Source organism: Culex quinquefasciatus, chromosome 2 (genome assembly GCF_015732765.1).
Source record: "Culex quinquefasciatus strain JHB chromosome 2, VPISU_Cqui_1.0_pri_paternal, whole genome shotgun sequence".
In the NCBI taxonomy this organism is placed as follows: Eukaryota; Metazoa; Arthropoda; class Insecta; order Diptera; family Culicidae; genus Culex; species Culex quinquefasciatus.
Genome location: NC_051862.1, coordinates 77362982 through 77387086, shown reverse-complemented (window position 1 = coordinate 77387086; position 24105 = coordinate 77362982). Strand labels below are relative to the sequence as shown.

The window sequence follows — 24105 nt, the reverse complement described above, 5'->3', positions numbered from 1 at the left end:
GCTAGATTATGAGGATTGATATGCTCGAGAGAAGATATGAAAATCGCACAGAACTTGAAAAAAGCTTTTCCCTCTTATAAATAGTAAAAAAATATATTTGAAAATAAAACATATTTATTGCATTTCTGGGGTTCTGCTAAATATTTTTTAAATAAATTTTGGAGTCCACATTTTTTTTGGCTTCTCTCAATTAGGGTAGGGTAGTCATCAATGAGACACTTTTGGTTTTCAACTTTCAACGATTTTACTAATTTTTTCATCAGCATGTTTTAATGAGCTTTTAGTTGCATTATCATTATTTTAATGTGTTCTAACATTGACAAAAATATGAGATCGATCCGACATCTACAGCCAGAGTTATTCAACTGTCTCATTGTAGACGCACTTGGCAGGAACAATGAGACAGGTGGGGAACAATGAGGCACTCTACGAAAATCAACATTTTTCTAGCAAAACATCATGTTTTTGTATTGTTCCATTGCAGGTGACTTGCCTTGAACATTTTAGAGCAATTTTGCCAACATGAATCTTTTAGTAACAAAAGTTACACTAAAAAGTATTTCAATTTTGTAAAATCCATATATTAATACCAAATAACTTTGTATTTTTGGTTAAATGAAGTTTAAACTCTATAAATATGCCAAAAATCACTTTTAATTCATGTTTTGAAAGATTTCCATCGATTTTGAAAAGTTTATTGATGAAAAATCAAAGTGTCTCATTGTTACCCATTGGCTGAAATGAGTGGGGAACAATGAGACAGCCCTGGATTCTGGGTATATTCTAAATTTTGGCCAAACCTAATGAAAGGACATTGTAGCCCGACTCAATCCCTATGGAACGTCGAAAGAAATTCGAAGAAATATTAGTTTTGGTGTTAATGGCAGCCTACGAGCGAAAAAGTAATTTTTGTCCATAATTTACTTTTACACCCCAGAATCAAACATTTATGAATTACTTTTCAAGGGAGCGTACATAACCAAAGCCACTTATATGGCAGACGTGTATCAAGTAGACACACCTTTCCCCCAAATATAAGCCTGATTGGTTGAAACTACGACTTGTGAGAGCCATTTTATCATTGTTCCCCGTGTCTCATTGATGACTACTCTACCCTATAGTTATTTGATTTTTTGACAGGTTAAAAATTACACTTTCTGAATAAGATTAGAGAAGCATTGGTTTATTCGAACCTGAACATCGAACATTGAACATAAAATGTTCTAAACAATTTTGATTTTTTGTTTTTTTTTCTTATTAGTTTATATAATTTTGCTTCGATATTTATAAGTTTAAAATTTCTCGGAGTCTCGACCGAATTTCCCGGGAATCGAGAGGTCCAAACATGGTCGATTTCCCGGGATTTCCCGCTTGTCACCCTCTAATGTGGTTATTGGTTTATAGGACCTTTAAAAAAATCTCCAGTTTTGCTCAATATTTCATTTCTTGCTTATTTAAAAATGATTCTTCTTTCACAATTTCAGCCCACTACGTGGAAGCAGAAAAGCTACGGGGGCGGCCACTGGGTGCGGTCGGAAAATACCGGGTGCGACGCAAGTTCCCCCTGCCCCGGACGATCTGGGACGGCGAGGAAACCAGCTACTGCTTCAAGGTAAGTTCGGTCAGGTGTCCAACAAGTGGCTATCAATAACCCGGAATCAAAAGCTCTCGAAAAGATCGTCAGCTAATCCCTCTGTTCTCTGTTCGGATCTTTGTGTTTCACCCCATTGTCCCTTAAGGGGCTGATCCTGTAACTGTGAGAGCAATTTGACGGTGAAATCTTATTAAATAGAGGATTCTCCGGAGTAGCCAGAATAGAATTCATTGAACCGTTCAATTGGGTCGAGTCTCTATCAACATGTTTTAATAAAGTTCTCTTTTTTGTCTCGTTGCTGCTCTCGCGCCTTATCTTCCAGGAAAAATCGAGATCGGTTCTGCGAGATTGGTACACGCATAATCCTTATCCTTCGCCGAGGGAGAAGCGGGAACTGGCCGAGGCTACCGGATTAACCACCACCCAGGTAAGGAACAAGTCCCACAAACTAGACTCTTTAGAGTAGATATAGATGCCCTAATGTAGATTCCAATCAGAGCGCTTCTGGGCAAATACTTTGATTTTGTAGCGCCGCCGCCAAGCTCTTCAGAAACAAAACAATCATTTCAGAATATTCGTAAATGGCTGAAAATAGAACACACACAAAAAAACACAACATTCGTATTCCCTCGACTTTTGTTATTATTATTCCCTTTATGGTTTTGTTGCCCTTTTTTCCTCGCCGGCAGGGGCCATTCCCTAGGAAACTAGGTGGATTGAAATTGGATACTTTTTCACCACGACGCCGTACTTGGGCTCGGGATGTCTGTTTGTCTTTTGTGCCAGCAGGCACTCTCTCTCCACGGTGACTTCAACCGAGCCGTGAATTGATTCATCAAAAAAGGATAATTTTAATAAGATTTTTCCTCTCTTTGGGATCCAGTCCGACCGACGGCGGTTTGGTTCAGGGAGCTAAATGGAGAATGTTCCTCTTTGGGTGCTTTTTTATGAATTCAGTGCCATTTATTCGGAAGATTTTTATGGAACCATATGGTGGAGGCTGTAATAAGTTTGTGGTGCATTTCATTATATTGGATTTTTATTCAAATAGTTTTTTTTAAAATAAATATGAAACAAAGACATTTTTTATATGGTTCAAATTATACATTCATGTGTTTCCCTTTTTCTAGGTTTTGACAATTAAAAGAATACCTGAAAATCCATGTATCCTTGATTAATCCTTGAAATTTCAAAGGTTTTATTACAAGCTCGTAATAGAAATAGTCCCGCCCGTGTGGATTAATCGGACCGCGCACTGGACTCACAATTCAGAGGTCGCCGGTTCGAATCCCACAGCGGGCGCTCTAAAATTCTTTGTGTAAATATGGGTATTCGGCTTTAACTTGCAATATAAGTATAAAGCGACGCATAATTGTGTACTGATTATCAGTAAGTTTAAATTTTCAGTGTAAAGCATTAAAATTTACAAAGAATATCTTTTTTTTCTAATTGCTCGATTTTTTACAACTTTCTGTGCTCGAATATGTTGATGGGTTTTGAGTTTTTTGTGTAAAATAACCTATTCATTATATTGTAACCATATTTTTTTGAATACTTGAGGAAATTTCAGTATGTTATTCAAAAAATACTACAATATAGTGAAATGCTGAATATATTTATTAAGTTTTAAAATGCATCATATATTTACAAAAAATATGAAAAACCTGGGTGTGAAGAACGGGAATTGAAAAAAAATGTTGAGAATGTTTTTTTTTATATCTGGAAATTATCTTTTTAAGCCTGATGAATTTCAGAAATAATTAAAGATAACTATGGAAGTTGTTGTTGTTGTTAATTATTGTACTGCGTTGTATTTATTTATTTTTTCAAACATTAGTTTGGTACAAATTTTATTTAAAGTTTTTATCCCTTCAAAGTAGTCCCGAAAAAATCGGGAAGTATGGGTATTCGGCGCCGTCGCTCCGTGCCATACTTTCATACACTTAGGAGTAGGGCGTCCAATTTTCCCGGGTTTTGAATTTCCCGGGAAACGGGAAAAATATTTTTGGAATCCCGGGAATTCCCGGGATCCCGGGAAATTTTTGAATCAGTAATAAAATCTATGTTTCATTATATTTGTTATGTTTTCAAGCTTAAATCATTGAATTAGCTTAATAATATCAAATGGTTATAATCCTCACTTCAATCTAAACAAAGACGACAGTTTTAAAATAGCCTAAAAGATTTTTTTTTGTCTTTGTGGTGTTTAGAATTTTATATCAACTACTATTTTTAATTCCAGTATGATTAATCATTTTTTTATTTGCGAATCAAATTACATAATTCCCTGGGCTTTGTCATAATGAGTGTCATAGGTTTGATGCTTGTTTGGCAAAGAGTATGATTTGATTCGATGTGGAATTAAAATCGAAGTGTTCAGTATATTGCTGAAGCTTCCATTTTTACACATGGACACCACTTCATGCTGCGAGAACCCACTTTGGCGTAGTCTCAGGGCTTAATCGATGGCCAGTAAGCTGTCATCGAGACAAGGAGGTTCTCTGATAGTGGAAATATCACATTTGTACAATGAACCGCTACATATGTGATTTTTCCCTATCTTAATGTGGGTGTCAGGTTAGGATGCGGGTTTAAAAAAATAGTGTTTAGTGTTTAGGATTTTAACTATAAATATCAACTTTTTATACTTTGCCTTTAGTTATTTAGGGACAAAATTAGTAACAGTGAATTTAGTAATTCTATCAGAATCGGTGATTTTCATTCAAGTAGCATAAAAACCATTATGATTTGTCAAAATTTCCATAGAGTCTCGATCAATCAATAGTGAAATGATATCGGACTAAATTCGTTGATCTGTTGAACTAACGGTTGTCGGATTATGATTGTATCGACCATTGTTGCGAATCGAGGATCTACTGGAATTCTGACGAACAAATGGTCGTCTCTTTTTCATTTCACGACTTGTAAAATATCAACTGTTATTTTTTTTTTGTTTTTTTTTTTTAAAGAAGCCAGACTGGTTTTAAAAGAAACGTTTTTTTTGGTTAATAATAAAAATGTCGGGGATTTGAGATAAGAGTAGCTTTCGGATAGGTTGCTTTAAATCTTGTATTCAATTCAAGTTAGGTAGTTATCCGCAAATGAATATTTGGACTTATATGAATAATTGAACATTTTGGACTAATGAATAACACACAACTGTGCATTTATTCTAGAGTCAGATCCATACAGCGTCAGTGTTTATTTGGTCGAAGTGTACTAATTCATTGGCAGATCTGATTCTAGTTGTAATGTACGACAAGACTACTGACGGACGTGACAGGACGAGGGCCCAGTTTAGAGGTTTCGACATCAACGATGTGCGGCTGGATCACCCTCCCAAAAAAAAAATCAAATTACATAATTCTTGAGTTTTTTTTTTTTTTTAAATGTCCAATAAGCTTTTGTTTTCCATATGTTTATAGGACCTATTCAAAAAAAAACTTTGGAATTCTTTCATATTTTTTTTCTTTTATATATATTTTATATGACATGACTAAAACAGCTAGAAAACAAACAACGACAATAAATAAAATGATACCAGTCAATGTAAAATTTTAGATAAGTTTTGAATTCATTGTTTTATATAAAACATATTTTACAAATTATCTTCAAGTTACTACCGCCAACCGAGGGAAAATCAGAATTACAGTCTAAATAGGTACAGGAGATTTTAGAGCAATACATTTGGAAGTACAAATTGTTTTGTTCTGTTACTGTTTCAACCGAAGTAGTCCAAAACGTCATGCAAATATTTTTTGCTTTAATAGCTGTATTTATTCGTTACATTTGTACGTATTTGCCCTAGATGCCGGTGTTTGATTATAAATAATTTGATATGAGATTTATTTTTATTTATTTAAAATCGAAAATATACGTAAATATATCCAGTTTTTCAAAAAAATAAAATAATAGAGAAAAAATGTGAAGCACTAGGCATTTTGCGGACCTGGTAATTCAAATTATAATATTTTTTCCTTAAATGCCAATTTAATGCTGAGATTTGCTGAATACAAATTTTAATTTATTTTATTGTTCTACTATTTTCACAACCAAATCTGAATTTCCAGACCAAAATATGATTTTTTTTTTCAATTTCGGGAATTACCGGGACAAATTATAGAAAATCCCGGGATTCGGGAATTCCCGGTTTAGGAAAAATCCCGGGATTTTTGTCCCGGGAATTCCCGGGATGGACGCACTACTTAGGAGCCCAGGGCGGCGAAGTCCTTGTAGATAAAAAGGAAGACACTAGTGGTTGGTACTAGCAATGGTGGCCGACAGCTATAAAGTCAACTTCATTTTTTCATAATAGAATTGAGGATTTTTTTTTATTGAAATCAACACTATTTCTTCAAAATACTTTCAATTTTGAAAAACGATTTTACTGGAGATGAAATGTTAGATTTAACTCTCTTTTATTGTAAAATAATCTGATGGTAAAATAGCATTAAATTCGACCTTAAATAAAAGCAACTTTAAAATTCATTCAATGTGTAAACAAAAAAAATACTTCTGCTTGTTTATTTATATGATTTGTTTTTATAAAAAACCTATTCTTTAAAAAATCATGTTCATGTTGTAGGTTGCTCGATTTTAATCTACATACTTATTAACAATCTTTCATTCAAAAATGCTTTAGAAATTTTTATTTGATCAAGCTGATATCTTCTGCAAAGTTGCAAATTATTATCTGAAATTTTAAAGCAGTCAATTACACTATTCAAAAATTCAACGCACTTAGATTTTGTTTTATTTTTACTAACAAAGTCGAGTGTCAAGGTTGTTAACGATAACCTTATCGTAGTTCCATAACGTTTTCGTCGGGAGTTTAAAAACTAACTTTCAATAAACTATTAACATATATTTGGATACTACAACAGATTTTGAAAAAATATTAAAATTTTCAAAGTTTTAAGACATTTAAAAAATACAGTATTTTTTTGTATTTTAAAATTATCAAAAATGAAAATATAGATTGAAAAAAAACGACGTGAAATTGTGTAGAATTTTTATGTAAAATAATTTTTTTCCACAAAATGCTATTTTCAATCATAAAATTCTCATTATTTGGATTATGAGTATCAATCAAGGCGAAATATAAGTACTCAAAATATTCACAGAGCTTCGTACTTTGAATATACTCAAATTTTCAGAAAGTGTAAAACCAAACGACACAAAACTCAGCATGTATTTGCACTGCATTAGAGTATTAAAAGTAAAATACTAAAATTTTCACAAAATATAGATTTTTCCGATTAAAATTGCTTTAACTTGCAATATAAGTATAAAGCGACGCATAATTGTGTACTGATTATCAGTAAGTTTAAATTTTCAGTGTAAAGCATTAAAATTTACAAAGAATATCTTTTTTTTCTAATTGCTCGATTTTTTACAACTTTCTGTGCTCGAATATGTTGATGGGTTTTGAGTTTTTTGTGTAAAATAACCTATTCATTATATTGTAACCATATTTTTTTGAATACTTGAGGAAATTTCAGTATGTTATTCAAAAATACTACAATATAGTGAAATGCTGAATATATTTATTAAGTTTTAAAATGCATCATATATTTACAAAAAATATGAAAAACCTGGGTGTGAAGAACGGGAATTGAAAAAAAATGTTGAGAATGTTTTTTTTTATATCTGGAAATTATCTTTTTAAGCCTGATGAATTTCAGAAATAATTAAAGATAACTATGGAAGTTGTTGTTGTTGTTAATTATTGTACTGCGTTGTATTTATTTATTTTTTCAAACATTAGTTTGGTACAAATTTTATTTAAAGTTTTTATCCCTTCAAAGTAGTCCCGAAAAAATCGAGAGGCAACAAAATTATTTTTTCAAAATTTCAATGGAAATTTATGTGCAATCCGCTGAAATTAATTTAAAATGCATTCCCTTCGTTTAGCATAATTTTTAGCATGTTTGGGTTGATTTCAAAATCGCCTGAATTTTTGAAAATTTTCGATGCTCACTATCGCGAAAAGTTTTTGTTTCGTTAAAATTTTCGGTTTTCGTCAAAATTAACTTTTTTTTTAAACTAATGTTTGGAAAACAACTGAATGAGTGTAAAATGCATTTTAAAACACTTTATGCATTTAAATGTTGTGACTAATGGCTTGTTATTTTAACACCTAAACTCCTAAGCCCGATAAAAAGGGGGAATTTCCATACAAATTCCCCCTTTTTCTCGAGCTTGAAAATTTAGTTGCTAAATGATATGAAAGTAAATAAGTTTTAATAAAACCAAAATTGCCCAAATGTGGAAAAAACTAGTATCGAAAAGGGTTAATCCAAAAAGGGAATGCCAAAAAATATTTTAAAGGTAAACAAGTGGTTTTTATTTATTATAGATCTACAAATCAAAAAACACCTTGGAATTGCACGTGAAAATTTTCTTACGAAAATTATTATTACCATACCGAAATCACAAATGTTGTTTACTTGTTGAAAATTATCAAACTAATTTGAAAATTAGGAAATATTTAAGTTCAAAAGGAAATGCAGCTTAAAAAGTTAAACAATTTTAAAACGTATCGTCAATTCAGCTTCTCATCTTAAATCAATCACATTTCCTTACAGGTCTCAAACTGGTTCAAGAACCGACGGCAACGGGACCGAGCAGCTGAGCACAAAGAGTAAGTACCCTGCCGTCCTTTCCCTGCTAAAAAAAATGATAATTTTGATTGTTCTATACCTTGTCGTGCCCCCTAAAAACAATACGTAATTTGAGTCTCTTCTTTCTTGGCAAAGGGAAACTTTAAAACACGCTCGTCAATTTTTGGCACACTTAATCCAATTTGAGAAGTTGTTAACGACAAATTGCAAAAAATTCCATTACGAGTCTTTCTCTGAGGGCGATTTGTCATTCCGTAATTGTGCTTCAATTACAAATTCTTTGTATGCAGCAGGTAAATCCGCCCTAATTGAAAGGTATTGTCTCTGGGGAGGAAATTATGACACAAACATTTCCCTCTCGGGTCGGTTCCCATTAGCACCCTGGCCACGAATTCAAATCTAATCAGGAACGATATCCCGGAGGTTATTCTTGCTGCTACTTGCCACTTCCCTGCTGCTACTCGTTGATTCTTCACAATAAGTGATCTTGAAAGGTTCCTGGGATAGGAACGAAGAGAGGGACCCCTCCGTAAGATGTCAAAGTGAGCAGCCCCTTGCGATAAAGAGAATTTGTTGGCAACTAGGCACTCTCAAAAAAATGATTGTAAATGTTTTTTTTTTTAAACTAAATGTTTATATTAATATTACACTGAACTTTTTATTTTTTTAATTAAATTAATAACTAAAATTTGTGTATCAAAAACATGTCAATATTTTTATCCGTGTAATCACCGTCAGTCGCTGAGAAGCAACAGCAGCAGGAGCTGAACCTTATTCGAAAAGAACAAAACTTATTGGAAAGGGAGATAAATAAAATGTAAATAAAAAGATCGAATTTCAGCAGCCACCAAAATATGGATTTTTAGCCCCGTCGACGTCGTGTTCCACCATGTGCTCCGGCTGTTAACGTGGTGATGGGCCTCTGTCTGTCTGTGTGTGTGCGTATTTTTCCCGTCTGAGTGTTTGTGTGTGTGTAAGTGGGTTTTAGCGTCTTCCCTGGCCCTCACCTACGGCGAAACCTCCCACCCGGATTATGCTCGCTTTAATGTTGTTGTCAAGTTTTTGGTGGGGTTTCAGTGGATGTTTAGTATGAAGTCAGATCTAGAAGAGTTTATGTTTTAGAAAAAAAAACAAATTTACTTGGTTCACTGTTGAAGGACTGATTCGTCATTAGAGAATGTCAGCAAAAGAAAGTAGTTTTACAACGAATTGCTGAAAAACCCCTTTTTGTAATTCCGTTTTGAAAAAACTTAGTTATCCTGTCATTATATTATGACGAAATGGCTATCTTAAAATCACCAAAAATAACAGTGTTGTAAAGTTCATTACTTGGAAGTTAAAATTAGCGGCACTTGCATCGAAAAGTGATAATTTTCAACATTGTTTTAGTTTTCGAGTTCACAAAAGTCTTTAAAAACAAACGTTTCACCATAAGTTCTTTTCATACACAGCTAAAAAAGAAGTAATCCAGCTGCTTGCAAAAGGCCTTGGTGTAAAATAAATATTGCATTATTTTATGCAATTATATGTGATTTTACACCCTGAAATATGTAGCCCATCAGTATGGGAAACCTACTTGACTGAAATGTCAAGCTCATATTGGGACCATCCATAAACCACGTGGACACTTTTTTGGGAATTTCGTACCCCCCCCCCCCCCTTCGTGGACAATTGTCCATACAAAAAAATCTTTTTGTATGGAGCGTGGACAATTGCCATACCCCCTAAAGTGTCCACGTGGTTTATGGATGGTCCCATATGCGTTTATCCTTAAAGCTTTACATCGGTCTGATGGTCGAGTGGGCTAAGGCGTCAGTCCTTACTGTTGGTGCTGGGTTTGAATCCCGTCGGTAGCAACTTTTTTTTGTGTTTGCAAAAAAAAAAATACATGCTGTGTGTAATATTAAGTGTTTACATTAGGGTGACAAGAAAAATGGAAAATTTTGGAAAATCGCAAGAGATACCCCCTGCATCGATTCTTTAGGCAGAAACAAGTAACTGTGCCAATTTTGAGCCAAATCGGTTAAGGCTAAGGGGTCGCTTTGCATCGTTGAAGTTGATATGGGGAAAATCGCAAAAATGTATGCGGGAAAACATCGCTTCAGGATTTTTGCAGCAGGTGGCGCAGGTCTCGCCCAAAATTGTCCAAGTGTGAGATTCTTGTAGGAAATTTAATTACCTACAACTTTGTAGAAGGGTGCAAGACGATCCGAGTTGATCCTGATGAGTTATTAGCAATGCGATGAAAAGAAATCGGCTTATACTAGGAAGTATATAAGAAAATATTTTTTTCTAGAAAAATCACCAAAAATCAGGATCAACTCGGATCGTTTTGCACCCTTCGACAAAGTCGTAGGGAATTAAATTTCCTACAAGAATCTCACACTTGGACAATTTTGGGCGAGACCTGCGCCACCTAGCAGAAAATTACTGAAACGATGTTTTTCTCCATACATTTTCGTGATTTTCCCCATATAAACTTTAACGAAGAAAAACGACCCCTTAGCCATAAACGATTTGGCTCAAAATTGGCACAGATACTTATTTTTGCATAAGGAATCGAGTCAGAGGTTATCTCTGATGTCGATTTTTTTTTTATTGTCACCCTATTGTACATTCAACTCGTTGCAAGACTCGTTTTTTACTCGTCTTATTTATCAAACTTGGTTTAGTAACAATTAAGATCCAGTTTAATTATTTCAAAAAAGTTGATTCAAGATAATCTAGGGGGGGAGTGGAGATACTTATCTTCCTTGTTTGTAATGCGCTCTCTCGATTTTTCACAAAACTTTGAACTCTTGGCATTAGTTGGCAGCCCAAACTGTGTTTGGTATGGGTTTGGAATCTAAAGTTTTTTTTTTACCAAAACTGTGGCAAAAAAATAAAATAAACGGCATTTGAAAACTTAAATATTCATAAATTGATGTCTCTGTGGCCTCTTGTAATAAGCTTGCTGGGATTCCTTCGTCGTAAATGAAATACGCAACTTTTGGTTCCCTAACATTTATAGGTCATCGCTGAAATTTTCAAGTTATCGCAGTTTGAATTTGGTTTTAATAGAAATTTCGTTTTTTTTTGTCGTTTTCGTCATTGTCCCATTTTTGCGCGTGGTGCGTCGAAAAACCAAAAAGCCAAACACTTCATTTCAATACTATTTTATCCTGAGCAGCGAAACACAGCCTCTAAATTGCCTGTTCCATGATTGTGGGATGTTATTGTGCTTCTCACAATTGTGGAACACCTGAATTTAGCTGATATTTTCACAAAAAAAGTTATCAGACCATGTGTAAAACATCACTAAGCTTAGTTTGATTAATTTCAATGTGTGAAGTCATTATTTTGTTAAAAATATGTACTCCTAGAGTTTGTTTGCATCCGTTTAAAAAAAGTGTTCCAAATTTGTGGATTTCAATGGTCAATGTTTTTCTTCGGAAACTTGATATAAAAGTAAAAAAATGCAGTTGTTCAATACAGCATTCGAAAGATCGCAAGAATGGCTTTCAAATGAAGCGAATCATTAAGTTCAATTATCAATTTGCTATGATTTTTGAACATTGGCCGATCTGTAAACTGTTCCGAATATGAGGGATGACTGTATCTCAGAAAATTTAAACATAACTTCACCATTTTTTTTGATATCTTATGTAAAATTTTCAGAGGAATCAGGTAAAAATATTTTCAGAATGTTTGATTCCGAGACCTTTAAAACAGTATTTCAAGTATTCATACGACCTTTTCAAATGCTTAGCTAGATTTTTTAAACTTCTTACTATTTTTTTCAATTAGCCAAACCAATCACCTTTCTTTTGCGGAGATATGATTTTTTGAAAAAAGTGGTTTTTGCGAAAATCAACGAAAATTGACATTTTTTGGACCACTCTGACACGGTGTAGGTAAGCCTAATGGCCAAAAAAAAACGGATCTAATTATTTTGGCCAAGGAACCCCCAAAAATTGGCCAAGGAACCCCAGAAATTTAACTTTTTTTTCGAATCATGCTGTTTTCGTGGGAAATTGCTGTATATGAACATTACAAATATTAAATTGGAAGAACCATTTATTTGGTTCTTGAAGCATTTTATCAAAACATTGTTATATTTAACTTATAAATGTATAAAAACAGAAGTCTGGTACTCCTTGTGAAGTCAATCTCTGAAACAAAATTATATTTTTGCGTTTTTTAATGTTTAGATAATCAAAAAGATATATTGTGAATTTAACTTTGAAAGCATTACAATATTATATTTTATCAAAAATCGAAACTGTGATGCAAATCGTAACTCAGTTTATATAAAGCTCAATCACACACATCATGTTGGGAAAAACAATTCTCTACCAACTCACACGAAATCGGGAAGAGTTGCCCCGACCCCTCTTCGATTTGCGTGAAACTTTGTCCTAAGGGGTAACTTTTGTCCCTGATCACGAATCCGAGGTCCGTTTTTTGATATCTCGTGACGGAGGGGCGGTACGACCCCTTTCATTTTTTTTCATTTTTTTTTGCGAAAAAAGAGGTGTTTTTCAATAATTTGCAGCCTGAAACGGTGATGAGATAGAAATTTGGTGTCAAAGGGACTTTTATGTTAAATTAGACGCCCGATTTGATGGCATACTCAGAATTCCGAAAAATAACAAATTTTTCATCGATTAAAAAACTTAAAAAGTTTTGAAAATTTTCCCATTTTTCGTTACCCGACTGTAAAAAAAACTAGGAACATGTCATTTTAAGGGAAATGTAATGTTCTTTTCGAATTTAAATTGATCCATTTTTTTAATTTAGGACAATTTTTTTATTTTAAAATTTCATGATTTTCTAACTTAACAGGGTTATTTTTTAGAGTGTAATAATGTTCTAAAAATTTGTAGTGCAGACAGTTACACAAATTTTGTACAGTATGTAAAAAAAGTATTCACACCCCTTGGGAACTATGCACATTTTGTGATGAAACATGTAAACAATTTAAAGTTTGACAGAAACCTAGTACTACGTTTTGTTTTGCCGAACATTTTGCTACAAAAAGCTGATGAAAAGATGATTTCTATAAAAAGCTTTATAAAAAAAACTTTTACAGAAATCAAGAAATGTGCAAAAAAAGTTTGTACACCTTTCGAAAAATTAACATAAATAATGTTATTTGTTGACAAATCACCATAAATCGAGTCTCCCAATTCCAAATAGGCATCCTTAACTGATTAAAAAAATAATTTGGATTGAATATAGTTTACTAATTACTTAGTATAAAAGTTTATATAACTCTGGAAATTCTAAATAAAACTTATCTAAACTTAATTTTGCAAACTTTCAATTTAACTAAATGTCAATATATTACCATAGAATTGCTAAATAAACATTCTGGAGTGGGTATAACACCGTTTTGGGGTCTTTGTATCGATAGAATAGATTTTTCGTTGGAATTTCGTACCAACCCAGAATTACGTCGTCGGAAAACCCGCCGGCATCCGAACCGGTTCACAATCCACAAGTCAACCTATGTGACATCGTAAAGGGCATCAAATTTCCGATCTTTTTATACCCAATCATCTAGGTTTTCTATAAAACCCACGTTTTTAAATACCTGGGCAAAAAGTAAGTTTGAGCCACGAGAACAATAATTACGAAATTCCATACTTTTTTGGCAGGTTGCTCAAACGAAACCAAAACAACGTTTTTGCCTAGGTATTTAAAAACGTGGGTTTTATAGAAAACCTAGATGTTTGGGTATCAAAAGATCGCAAATTTTATGCCCTTTCCGATGCCACATAGGTTGACCCGTGAATCGTGGACCGGTTCGGATGCCGGCGGATTTTCCGACTACGTAATTCCGGGTTGGTACGAGATTCCAACGAAAAATCTATTCTATCGATACAAAGACCCCCAAAACGGTGTTATACCCACTCCAAAATGTTTATTTAGCAATTCTATGGTAATATATTGACATTTATTTGAATTAAAAGTTTGCAAAATTGAGTTTAGATAGGTTTTATATGGAATTTCCAGAGTTATATAAACTTTTATACTAAGTAATTAGTAAACTTTATATTCAATCCAAATTATTTTTTTAATCAGTCAAGGATGCCTATTTGGAGTTGCGAGACTGGATTTATGGTGTTTTGCAACAAGTAACATTTTGTATGTTAATTTTTCGAAAGGTAACAAAAATCAAAACTTCAATCGTAATTCCACTTATTGATCTTTGAGTATTTGGAAAGTAATATGAGCTTTGAATGTTTTCATTTTTTATTTGTTCAACCAAAAATGGTATAATTTTTAAACATAGTTAATTTATTTATATTTTTAAAACAAAAAAAATAAACTCAAATATTCTATTATTCAAATCCGGTCAAATAGATTCGACCAATTGAGTTTCTTTAAATGTTAAAAGTATTTTATGTGAAATGATTTGCAATAATTAAACATTGATTTTGCATCGTCAAATTAAAGTGAAGCGTCAATTTATTTTTATGACTAGTCCATTTCAGTAATGATTTAACAGCACCACAATAAGCTCTTTTTTTTATTCCTGACTAAACGCTTTGCATTCTATAGCGCCATTAAGGTGATACTTTTGCTGTAAATATAACAAGATTAACGAAAGTCGTAAAAAAGACCTCCACAAAAGCCGTGTAAAATTTATAGACCTCGTGTGCTGCACTCCACTTGGTTTGTTTCTGAAATGAGTAAGCACTGAGCTGCTGATGCTGCAATCCAAAAGATTTTTTTAATGCATTCTTTTAACGGTCTTTAACAAATCCGTGCGGAACGAAGCAAAACTGCATTTCGGCCACCTAATTTATGACCGACTCCCAAATGTGTCAGATGATATGTCTTCACTGCCTCTTTCCCCTACTCCCCTATTCCCCTCTTGTTGAGGAGGGGATGTTTTATTCTTGTTTCGTTCTGGTTGGGACCCACTTCCCACCGGCCCGAGGTCTCTTATCGCGCTGGTGAAACAGAACCCCCCTCTTCTCTCAGGTGAGAAACTTGAGAGTTGAATAAGGGACTGGGGGTCGTGATCATCATCCTCGCTGCAATCAGCTTCCGCGATAATCAAATTAACCCCATGGTTAAGTTTATGTTGCATTTTATCGACCCCACTGCGTTTTCGTGCCGGGGAGGTCCAAACTTGGGAGGGGGTTTTGCTTTATTGTGCATTTTAATCTTGTTAAAAGTACTAAACAACATAATGGGTTATTAAATTTGTTTTGATGGCTGCGATTTAGAACGATACAGTAGCATTTGTTCAGCACTTGAGCTTTGCTTTTTTGTATTTAGTTATTTATAAAATTCTTAATTATAAATGGGTAATTCTCTACCAACTCACACGAAATCGGGAAAAGTTGCCCCGACCCCTCTTCGATTTGCGTGAAACTTTGTCCTAAGGGGTAACTTTTGTCCCTGATCACGAATCCGAGGTCCGTTTTTTGATATCTCGTGACGGAGGGGCGGTACGACCCCTTCCATTTTTGAACATGCGAAAAAAGAGGTGTTTTTCAATAATTTGCAGCCTGAAACGGTGTTGAGATAGAAATTTGGTGTCAAAGGGACTTTTATGTAATATTAGACGCCCGATTTGATGGCGTACTCAGAATTCTAAAAAAACGTAATTTTCATCGAAAAAAACACTAAAAAAGTTTTAAAAATTCTCCCATTTTCCGTTACTCGACTGTAAAAAAATTTGGAACATGTCATTTTATGGGAAATTTAATTTACTTTTCAAATCTACATTGACCCAAAAGGGTCATTTTTTCATTTAGAACTAAATTTTTTTCAACATCACGAGTTATCGCGATTTTACGAAAAAAAAAGTTTTGAAAAAGTTACTTTTTGCGTTTCTTTTTGCTTCGTCATCCATGTCTGTCGCGGGTGACCATGAACGGCCATGATCAACGACGACTAACATTTTCATAACTTTTTTTTTCGTAAAATCGCAATAACTCGTGACCACTTATGTCTATATATCAAAATTTTTGTAATTGTCTGCTCTACAACTTTGTACAACATTGTTATACTCTAAAAAATATCCCTGCAAAGTTAGAAAAAACACGAAATTTGGGTCAATGTAGATTCGAAAAGTACATTAAATTTCCCATAAAATGACATGTTCCAAATTTGTTACAGTCGAGATATCAAAAAACGGACCTCGGATTCGTGATCAGGGACAAAAGTTACCCCTTAGGACAAAGTTTCACGCAAATCGAAGAGGGGTCGGGGCAACTGCTGTGTGAGTTGGCGGAGAATTACCCAAATAACATGTGTTTTCTCTAGTTCTTCCCTACAATGGTGATCAAAATTGTGACAATAGTCGAACACCAAAGATTGACAAAGTAACAGTCGAACCATGGCACAAATAATCGTACACTTAATTATTATTCTGAACGAGAAATTTACTTCTAGCTGACACTCTCCGGTTGACGCTAGTTAATAGAGTGATTAATTTTCATTGTCATTTGTGTCTCACTTCGTTAGAATCGTTTGCCAGATCGTCATCACTTCACTTCCCAGTCCAAACTTATTTAGACCATTGATGATGGAATTCGAAACACCCACGACTTCCCCTTAATATCCGAATCTACCGCAGCATAAATTATGTGCGGAAATTGTTATTTTATTAACTTCCACCGCTAGTAGGTGTGTGAATTGGTGGATTTCGTCACCCCAACTTCAAGTTGAATTAAAAGTTAACGAAAAAGTATGCTATCACTCACCATCAACCATTCAAACTCCCCCTCTCTTCGGAGAACCAACTTCCCCTTCTTGCGGTGTAGTGGGACCAGAATCTCGCTCTAGGCTGAAATAGACCATCCGAGGGGAGGGTAGAGACAGTGAGAAGAAAGGAGGGAGAAGTGATAAAAGGTGGGAGTAACAGGCCAACAACATCATCATCATCATCACCACCATCCCATCGTCGTCGAACGGTTTCCAGCCCGATTTTTGCCATCAAACTTGTCGTTTTTTGTTCTGTTTAATGCTCTTTAATTTTTGTACTTTTTTTTTGCTATGAGCTAGTTTGGTTGAGCACGCTGTGATGGTGGTTTTAGTTGGAGGTTCTATCCGGTACAGGAAGAAATTGATTTTGTTGACTAGAACAGCAATTTTGCATAGATTTGCGACATTCTTTTTTTCATTTCTATCGAAAAATATATATTTTTTAAAAACAACCTCATAGACTCAACCCGCGGTGGTTGGTCACTTTTTCGTTTGACACTTTTTTAGTTTGTACCCCGTTGGTTGGTCAAAGTCAAACTAAAAAGTGACAAACTGTCACTTTTTACACGGCGCCCACGCACACTATCGGAACAAACGTAGTGTGTGTGAACTCCGTGTAAAAGGGGTGTCAGACTAAAAAGTGACCCCGTTCGTTTGACAACAGTTGATGTCAAACCATCGGGGTTAGAGTGTATTCACTATGAAACATGCAAATCAACCGCGCGACGCGTTGCCCGTGAACAACTGATGATGCCTAGAAAATAATAACCGCGTCACATCGATGCTTGCAATCGAGAGAAATTAATAAGCAAAATAACTTCGACGAAAACAACCGGCGGCGTGCCTTCCGATCAATGATGATAGAGGAAATCTAACGGCGTAATATTGAATATACTGCCGTTTTACGGCGATATGATGTATACGCCATTGAGGTGATTTTACTGTAGACACGATTTTCTGTTTTTTGTTCATTTTTTCAATTTAAAATGACTAATTTGAGGTCTGCTCTGTAGAAACTGTTAAAAAGTACAATATAAATGTGGCCCCTACAAAATTTCTTGTTTTTTCCTATTCTCTACGATTTTAAACCACAAACATCATTTGGCCGAAAAAATAGCAATAAAAAATCACTACTTTTCCAGCCCAATGATGTATGTATACATTGCTCGATCAAAGCGATCAAGCTGGCTTTATTTTTTGTGCCAGCTATTTTGATAGCTGAGTGGATCCCGTAATGCATTGTCCACATGGATACTTTAAGGGGGGGGAGGTATTAGAGAGCGTTCTTTTATTACGTAACGCAGTTGGGGGGAGGGTGGTCGGAGGCCGTGTTACGCGCCATACAAAATTTTTAAAATTTGTATGGACATTTTGTTACGAGGTTGGGGGGTCCTAAAAATCCGATTTTTTGCGTTACGTAATAAAAGAACGCTCCCTTAGCGATTGTCTATGCTCCATAAACACATTTTTTGCATGAACAATTGTCAGCAAGGGAGGTGGGTGGGTCTAGAATTTTCAAAAAAGTGTCTACGTGGATGTGGATAAGGTGTCATCCATTAAGTACGTCACATTAAAATCAGCCAAAATTTACTCCACCCCCTTTGTCACGATTTCCCTATGCCTTTAACACGCAACGTCACGCTTTCTCAAAACCCCCTCTTCCCTCAGAACGTGACGTACTTTATGGATGATGCCTAATGGACGTCCCCTTAAGAATTAAATCAAAATAATGTAATAAAATATTGCTCAGTCTTGATTTGGTCCCAAAACCTCAAATCAACATTCAAACAGTATTGAATTTGACTTCTATCAATTCCCAATGTATACATACATCATGATGAGTAAAATTGGCGTATACATCATTGTTTGTTTGCTTAATAAAATGGGCCCCAGAGCAGTTTTTTGAAAAATTCTTTCGTCAGGAGGTAGCTTTTAAGATTCTTTATCAGACTGTACAATAAAATTGAAAATGTCCAAAATGGCGTATACATCATATCGCCGTAAAACGGCAGTATAACCCTTTCGAAATGTTAGTCTAGATTTAAAATATTTGAACATATTGTTTTCGAAAAGATCGGAAAATTTCACGAATGTTTTCTATTTTAACATTGTAAATCGGTTGCTGCGATATCGACGTTAGAAAATGGTGAGTTGTTTGGGTGAGACATAGCAAACATCAATTTTCCTGTTTTTAAACCATTGCATGCCAATATCTGGTGGCAGTGCGTGGCCGAATGGTTACGCTGTCCGCATTGTAAGCGGATGATTCTGGGTTCGATTCCCATCTGCTGCAACCTTCCATCGGATGAGGAAGTAAAATGTCGGTCCCGGCCTTGGTTGTTAGGCCGTTAAGTCATTCCAGGTGTAGGAGTTGTCTCCATGCCATAAGTACAAACAACACACCAAACCAAGCCTACTCCGGTGGAATCGCTGGCGGCGGTTGGACTCGCAATCCAAAGGTCGTCAGTTCAAACACTGGGGTGGAAGGTTCCTTGGAGTAAAAAGAGGTTTGGGTGCTCTCCCCATTCAAGCCTTCGGACTCCTAGGTTCGAGCAGAAACTTGCAATAGAGACCACAAAAGACCCGGGGGTCGTTAATGTGGATGGTTTGATTTTTGATGCCAATATCTCAGCAACTAAGGGTCGTATCAACAAATTTCAAAAACCAAGAGAATTTTCTCAGCTTTTCAAAAATATTTTTTTCAAAAGTTTGCAAACTTTTGCACTCATTTGAAAAAAAATGAAAAACTGCTTATATTTTCAAAAAAGTTACCTAAAAAATGCTTTAACCTGAAAACGGTGAACTTTATCAAAATTTTACTTAAGTACTGCTTGATTGCAAGTGGGGGTCTCGTGGCGCAGGGGTAGCGGCTTCGGCTGCCGATCCCGATGATGCTATGAGACGCGGGTTCGATTCCCGCCTTATCCACTGAGCTTCTATCGGCTATTCTATGGTGAAGTAAAACGTCGGTCCCGGTTTCTCCTGTCTCGTCAGAGGCGCTGGAGCAGAAATCCCACGTTAGAGGAAGGCCATGCCCCGGGGGGCGTAGTGCCAATAGTTTCGTTTTTGCTTGATTGCAAATTCGATTTTATATCCAAAAATGAAGTTGAAAAATGTTTGCGACCATTATTTCGATTTAAAAAAATAAAAATAAAAAAAAAAAAAAAAAAAAAAAAAAAAAAAAACACCCAAAAAGCAAAAAATAAAAATTTGGTTTATAGGACCTTTTAAAAAAAAAACTCCAGAAATCATGTTCTAGTGACAAAAAGTGAAATTAAAAATCACCAAAAATTTTTTTACCGTGTATCATTTTTTTTAGTGTATTCCATATCCATACCTACAACTTTGCCGAAGATACCAAATTGATCAAAAAATTCCTTCAAAAGATACAGATTTTTGTAATTTCACATATCATTTTTCTATGGACAGCTGCCAAATTTGTATGGAAAATTATATGGACAAACTAATGACGTAGAGGCGGGCAAAAATTGAGCGAGCCGCTCAAAGAGCCGGTTCACTGAAAAGAGCGAACGAACCGTGGCTCAGAAAAAAAGAACCGCGGTTCTTTTTAAACTTCGGTCTTTTGAAAGAACCGTTTCAAGATGGCATGATTTATGTTATAATAGTAGTTTATGCAACAAGTTGCAAAAAGAGGATTTTTTCAGCACTAGTCGTACATTTATCCAACGAGGTTCACCGAGTTGGATAAATACGAAGAGTGCTGAAAAAATCATGTTTTGCAACGAGTTCCATACAAAATTTTTTGCAAATCCGAAAAACACCCATTGAGTGAAATTTTATGTCAAATTTTCACCTATTTTGTCAATAAATCGTTTGAATCAAAAAAATTTTGAAAAGTGTTACTTTTGGAAACAAGTGCTGAAAAGTTCAACTTTTCAGCAACCATTTCAGTGCTGAAAAGTAGAACTTTTCAGCATTTATTTTGAAAAGTGTTGCTATTCGAATCTGTTATTTTTGGTACAGAAAAGTAGGCTATTTCGTCGTTCAAGAATGACAGGAAAAGTAAGTAGTTTCACACGGAATTGCAAAAATATAATTTTTTGAATTTCCACAAAAATAGTATTAAATTTGTTTTTGAGAATTGAAAATGCAATTTCAAATATTTAAATGTTAATTATCTCAAAAGTAAATGATTATCTGAACAAAATGAAAAAAAAAAATCATTGTACAACTGATTGTACACTAAAGTTTAACCAGAATACGAATTTGAGCATTTCAAATTGCATAATCTGTAAAATATAACCAAAAATCTACTGAATAGTTTAGAGATTAAAAAAAAATAAACCCTTTTGTCCGATTAAGCTTTAGCGTTTATAGACTTTATCGATTAAATCAGAATGTAGAAAAGAGTTCACAGAATATTTTCTTCAAATAAAACATCAAAATTAGTTCAATTCTTGCAGAAATAAACGCAATTAAAAACAATTTTTCCAGCATCCTAGAATTAAGTTTGGATGCCATTCAATTTCCCGAATGTTTAGGTTCGAGTAGAAATCTTGACAAAGAGACCACCAACACCTATGGCTCCAAGGGCATCTTCTCGTTTTCAGTTTTAATTTGTTTTATCAAATAATTTATAAAAGTCCAATGTTAAGAAACCTTTAAAATCACACTATTCATAAAAAAAAAACCTTTGTATCCAAACTTTGAAAAAGAGCGAAAGAGCCGTTCAAAAGAGCGGTTCTTTTTAATGAGCGAGCGAAAATGAGCGGCTCCTAAAAAAGAGCGGTTTTGCCCACCTCTATAATGATGCAAAATGGCACCAAAAAAGTCGGATTAAAAAATACAAAAATAAAAATTCTAAAGCAAATTCCGATTTCGTAGAGAATTGCTTCGGATAATCGAAACTTCGGATAATCAAGGCTTCGGCTGTAGTTGTAATCGAGCGAGTGACTTAAAGCATGGCAATTAAATTGTTTTTCTGTGCGTTAAAACTAAAGAATGCACTTTAAAAGTGTAAGTCATTGAAGCAACATAAAATCGCACTATCCCTGTAAATCTCTCCCCTCGTCCTTCTCCCCCATCAAACTCTTATGCTGCTGGCAAAAATTTCGTTCACCAACAAAACGATGACGAAGTCGCGTCGGAGCTGGGTACCCAGAAGAACCGCGCGACGACGTCGTCGAACGAACGCAAGTCGCCCTGGCGAGTGTACATCTCGGGTGATATTTGATATCCCATTAAATCGGCTGAACGGACCGAGTGTACACTTCGGGTTTGGGTCGCTCTTGAATGCCTCGACGTCGCTGCTGCTGTGTGGCAAAAGAAAATTGAAAAGCAACAAAAAAAACTCCTAAAAGAGAGAGAATTCAGAGAGAGCGACCTTTCGTGAGCAACCAACAACAATACATAAAGGTGCGGAAGCGAGACAACAAAAGTCTCACCCTCCTGGAACTCACTCACACAACTAAGGGCACTCACTCTAGTTTGCACTAATGTTGGTGCGTTTGAGCATAGCAACCGTCGCGACGTCCACCGCGTTGAGCGTCGTTGTTATGATCTTTGTTAAGATCAGAAGCATATGCTTTTAGCGTGGTGCTGGTGGTCGCACACGTGCTGCTAATCATTTGTTGTGAGTTGTTTCTTTTTATTACGCCGATGCCACGGATCATCGCGCTAAATAATGCGGCTAGCGCAAGCATAATAAAGTGCACATGTTTACACACACACCCACTGTGAAGAGTACGAGCATAGTGGGTGGTGGAAGCTACTATGGTGTGATTCTGCGAAATTAACCGACTCTAAATATCGTATCAAAATAATAGCTTAATTTCATAACATCCACGGTGGTGATGGCTCAATTACGACTAAATAAATTAAATCTTTACTGCAAGAAAGTTTAAAATAAACCCAAATATTTGTTTTTATCTGACGAAATATTGGCGAATCATCCATATTTGAAACATTTTTTATTATTCTAATTCAAGTGATTCTCAATCTTTTCGTTCCATTTTCCCCTTTGCTTTTTCAAATACAGTCCAGACTTGATTATCCGAAGGCCTCGGAAAAAATTCACTTCGCATAATCGAATCTTCGGATAATCGAATAACAAAAAAAAAATAATTTTGCCTTGTTTTGATTGTGGAGCTTATGAATGACACCGCAACTACGTTTAAATGATTTATGGCGATGAAGAAATATTGCAAAAGAGCTTTTTTTTTTGAACTTTGACTAAAATGGGGTCGTAGAACTTGAATTAAAAAAAAGAAGAATCTGAAAAATAAACGAAAAAAAGTTTTTGTTCGTGATTTGATTATGCAAAGACCCATACAAATCTTCAGATAATCCATTCTAAACTGTATATTAATTTTCACGGAAAAAAACCTCTTTTTTTAATGTTTTACAAATATTTTGAAAAGATTAAAAAAACTTTAAATTTTAGCAGTGTATGGAAATATATCCTGAAGGAATTCAATACATTGTTCTTTGAATTCCTGGAAAGTATTGCAACGGTCTTTATTCCTTCATTTATTAGAAATTAAAAAAAGGGGTTTATTGATGAAGGTTACTCATTACAAACTAGTAAGAAACATCGGATAATTAAAGCAAGCACAAAACATGTTTTTCGCATTTTTTATTTTCTTTCATTTACCATCAAAATCGAGGCCCAAATTTTAATCAAATTCGGGTTGTCGCATAACAAATACGTTTTCTCAGTATTTCAATGTGGTCGCCATCGTGGATTTGAAACTTCTAAATCACTTTAGAACATGTTTGAGGTCATACTCAAGCTCAAGAAACAAAATGAAGACAGGGAACACATTTTTTCGTGATTCGATTATCCACCTACTTTAAGTAGACAGTTTTATTCTTGAAAAAGATAATCCTCAATCTAAGAAAAAAAAGTAAACACATAATTTGATTTAGTTTTCTTTGTACATTTGCTGGCAAAAATTTTTTTCTTCGTATGTTTCAAATTCTATGATGATGATGTAATTTTGAATGATAAATAATTTAATTTAAATATGAATTAGGTTTGCATTTGAAACGATTGGCTTTTAATTTATTTTTTTTTTAAAGTTATTCAATTCAGTGTGCTTTTTTTTAAATGAATAATCAAGATACAATAAATTCTTTTGCAATTCATAACAGAGTTTTGGAATTCCTTTCAGCTGTGTGTTGCATCATAATCCATTTTGTGACAATTATTTCTTTTACTAA

General features: G+C 34.7%; 1 protein-coding gene across 1 annotated transcript in view; it reads left to right on the top strand.

The window, feature by feature from the left end:
* LOC6042464 (homeobox protein six1b) overlaps positions 1-24105 on the top strand; it is a 61201-nt gene that overhangs the window by 31100 nt on the left and 5996 nt on the right. Inside the window, exons 3-5 of the mRNA XM_038256709.1 lie at positions 1485-1612; positions 1917-2021; positions 8182-8237. Coding sequence (XP_038112637.1) covers positions 1485-1612; positions 1917-2021; positions 8182-8237 — 289 coding nt within the window. The remainder of the gene's footprint in view (positions 1-1484; positions 1613-1916; positions 2022-8181; positions 8238-24105) is intronic.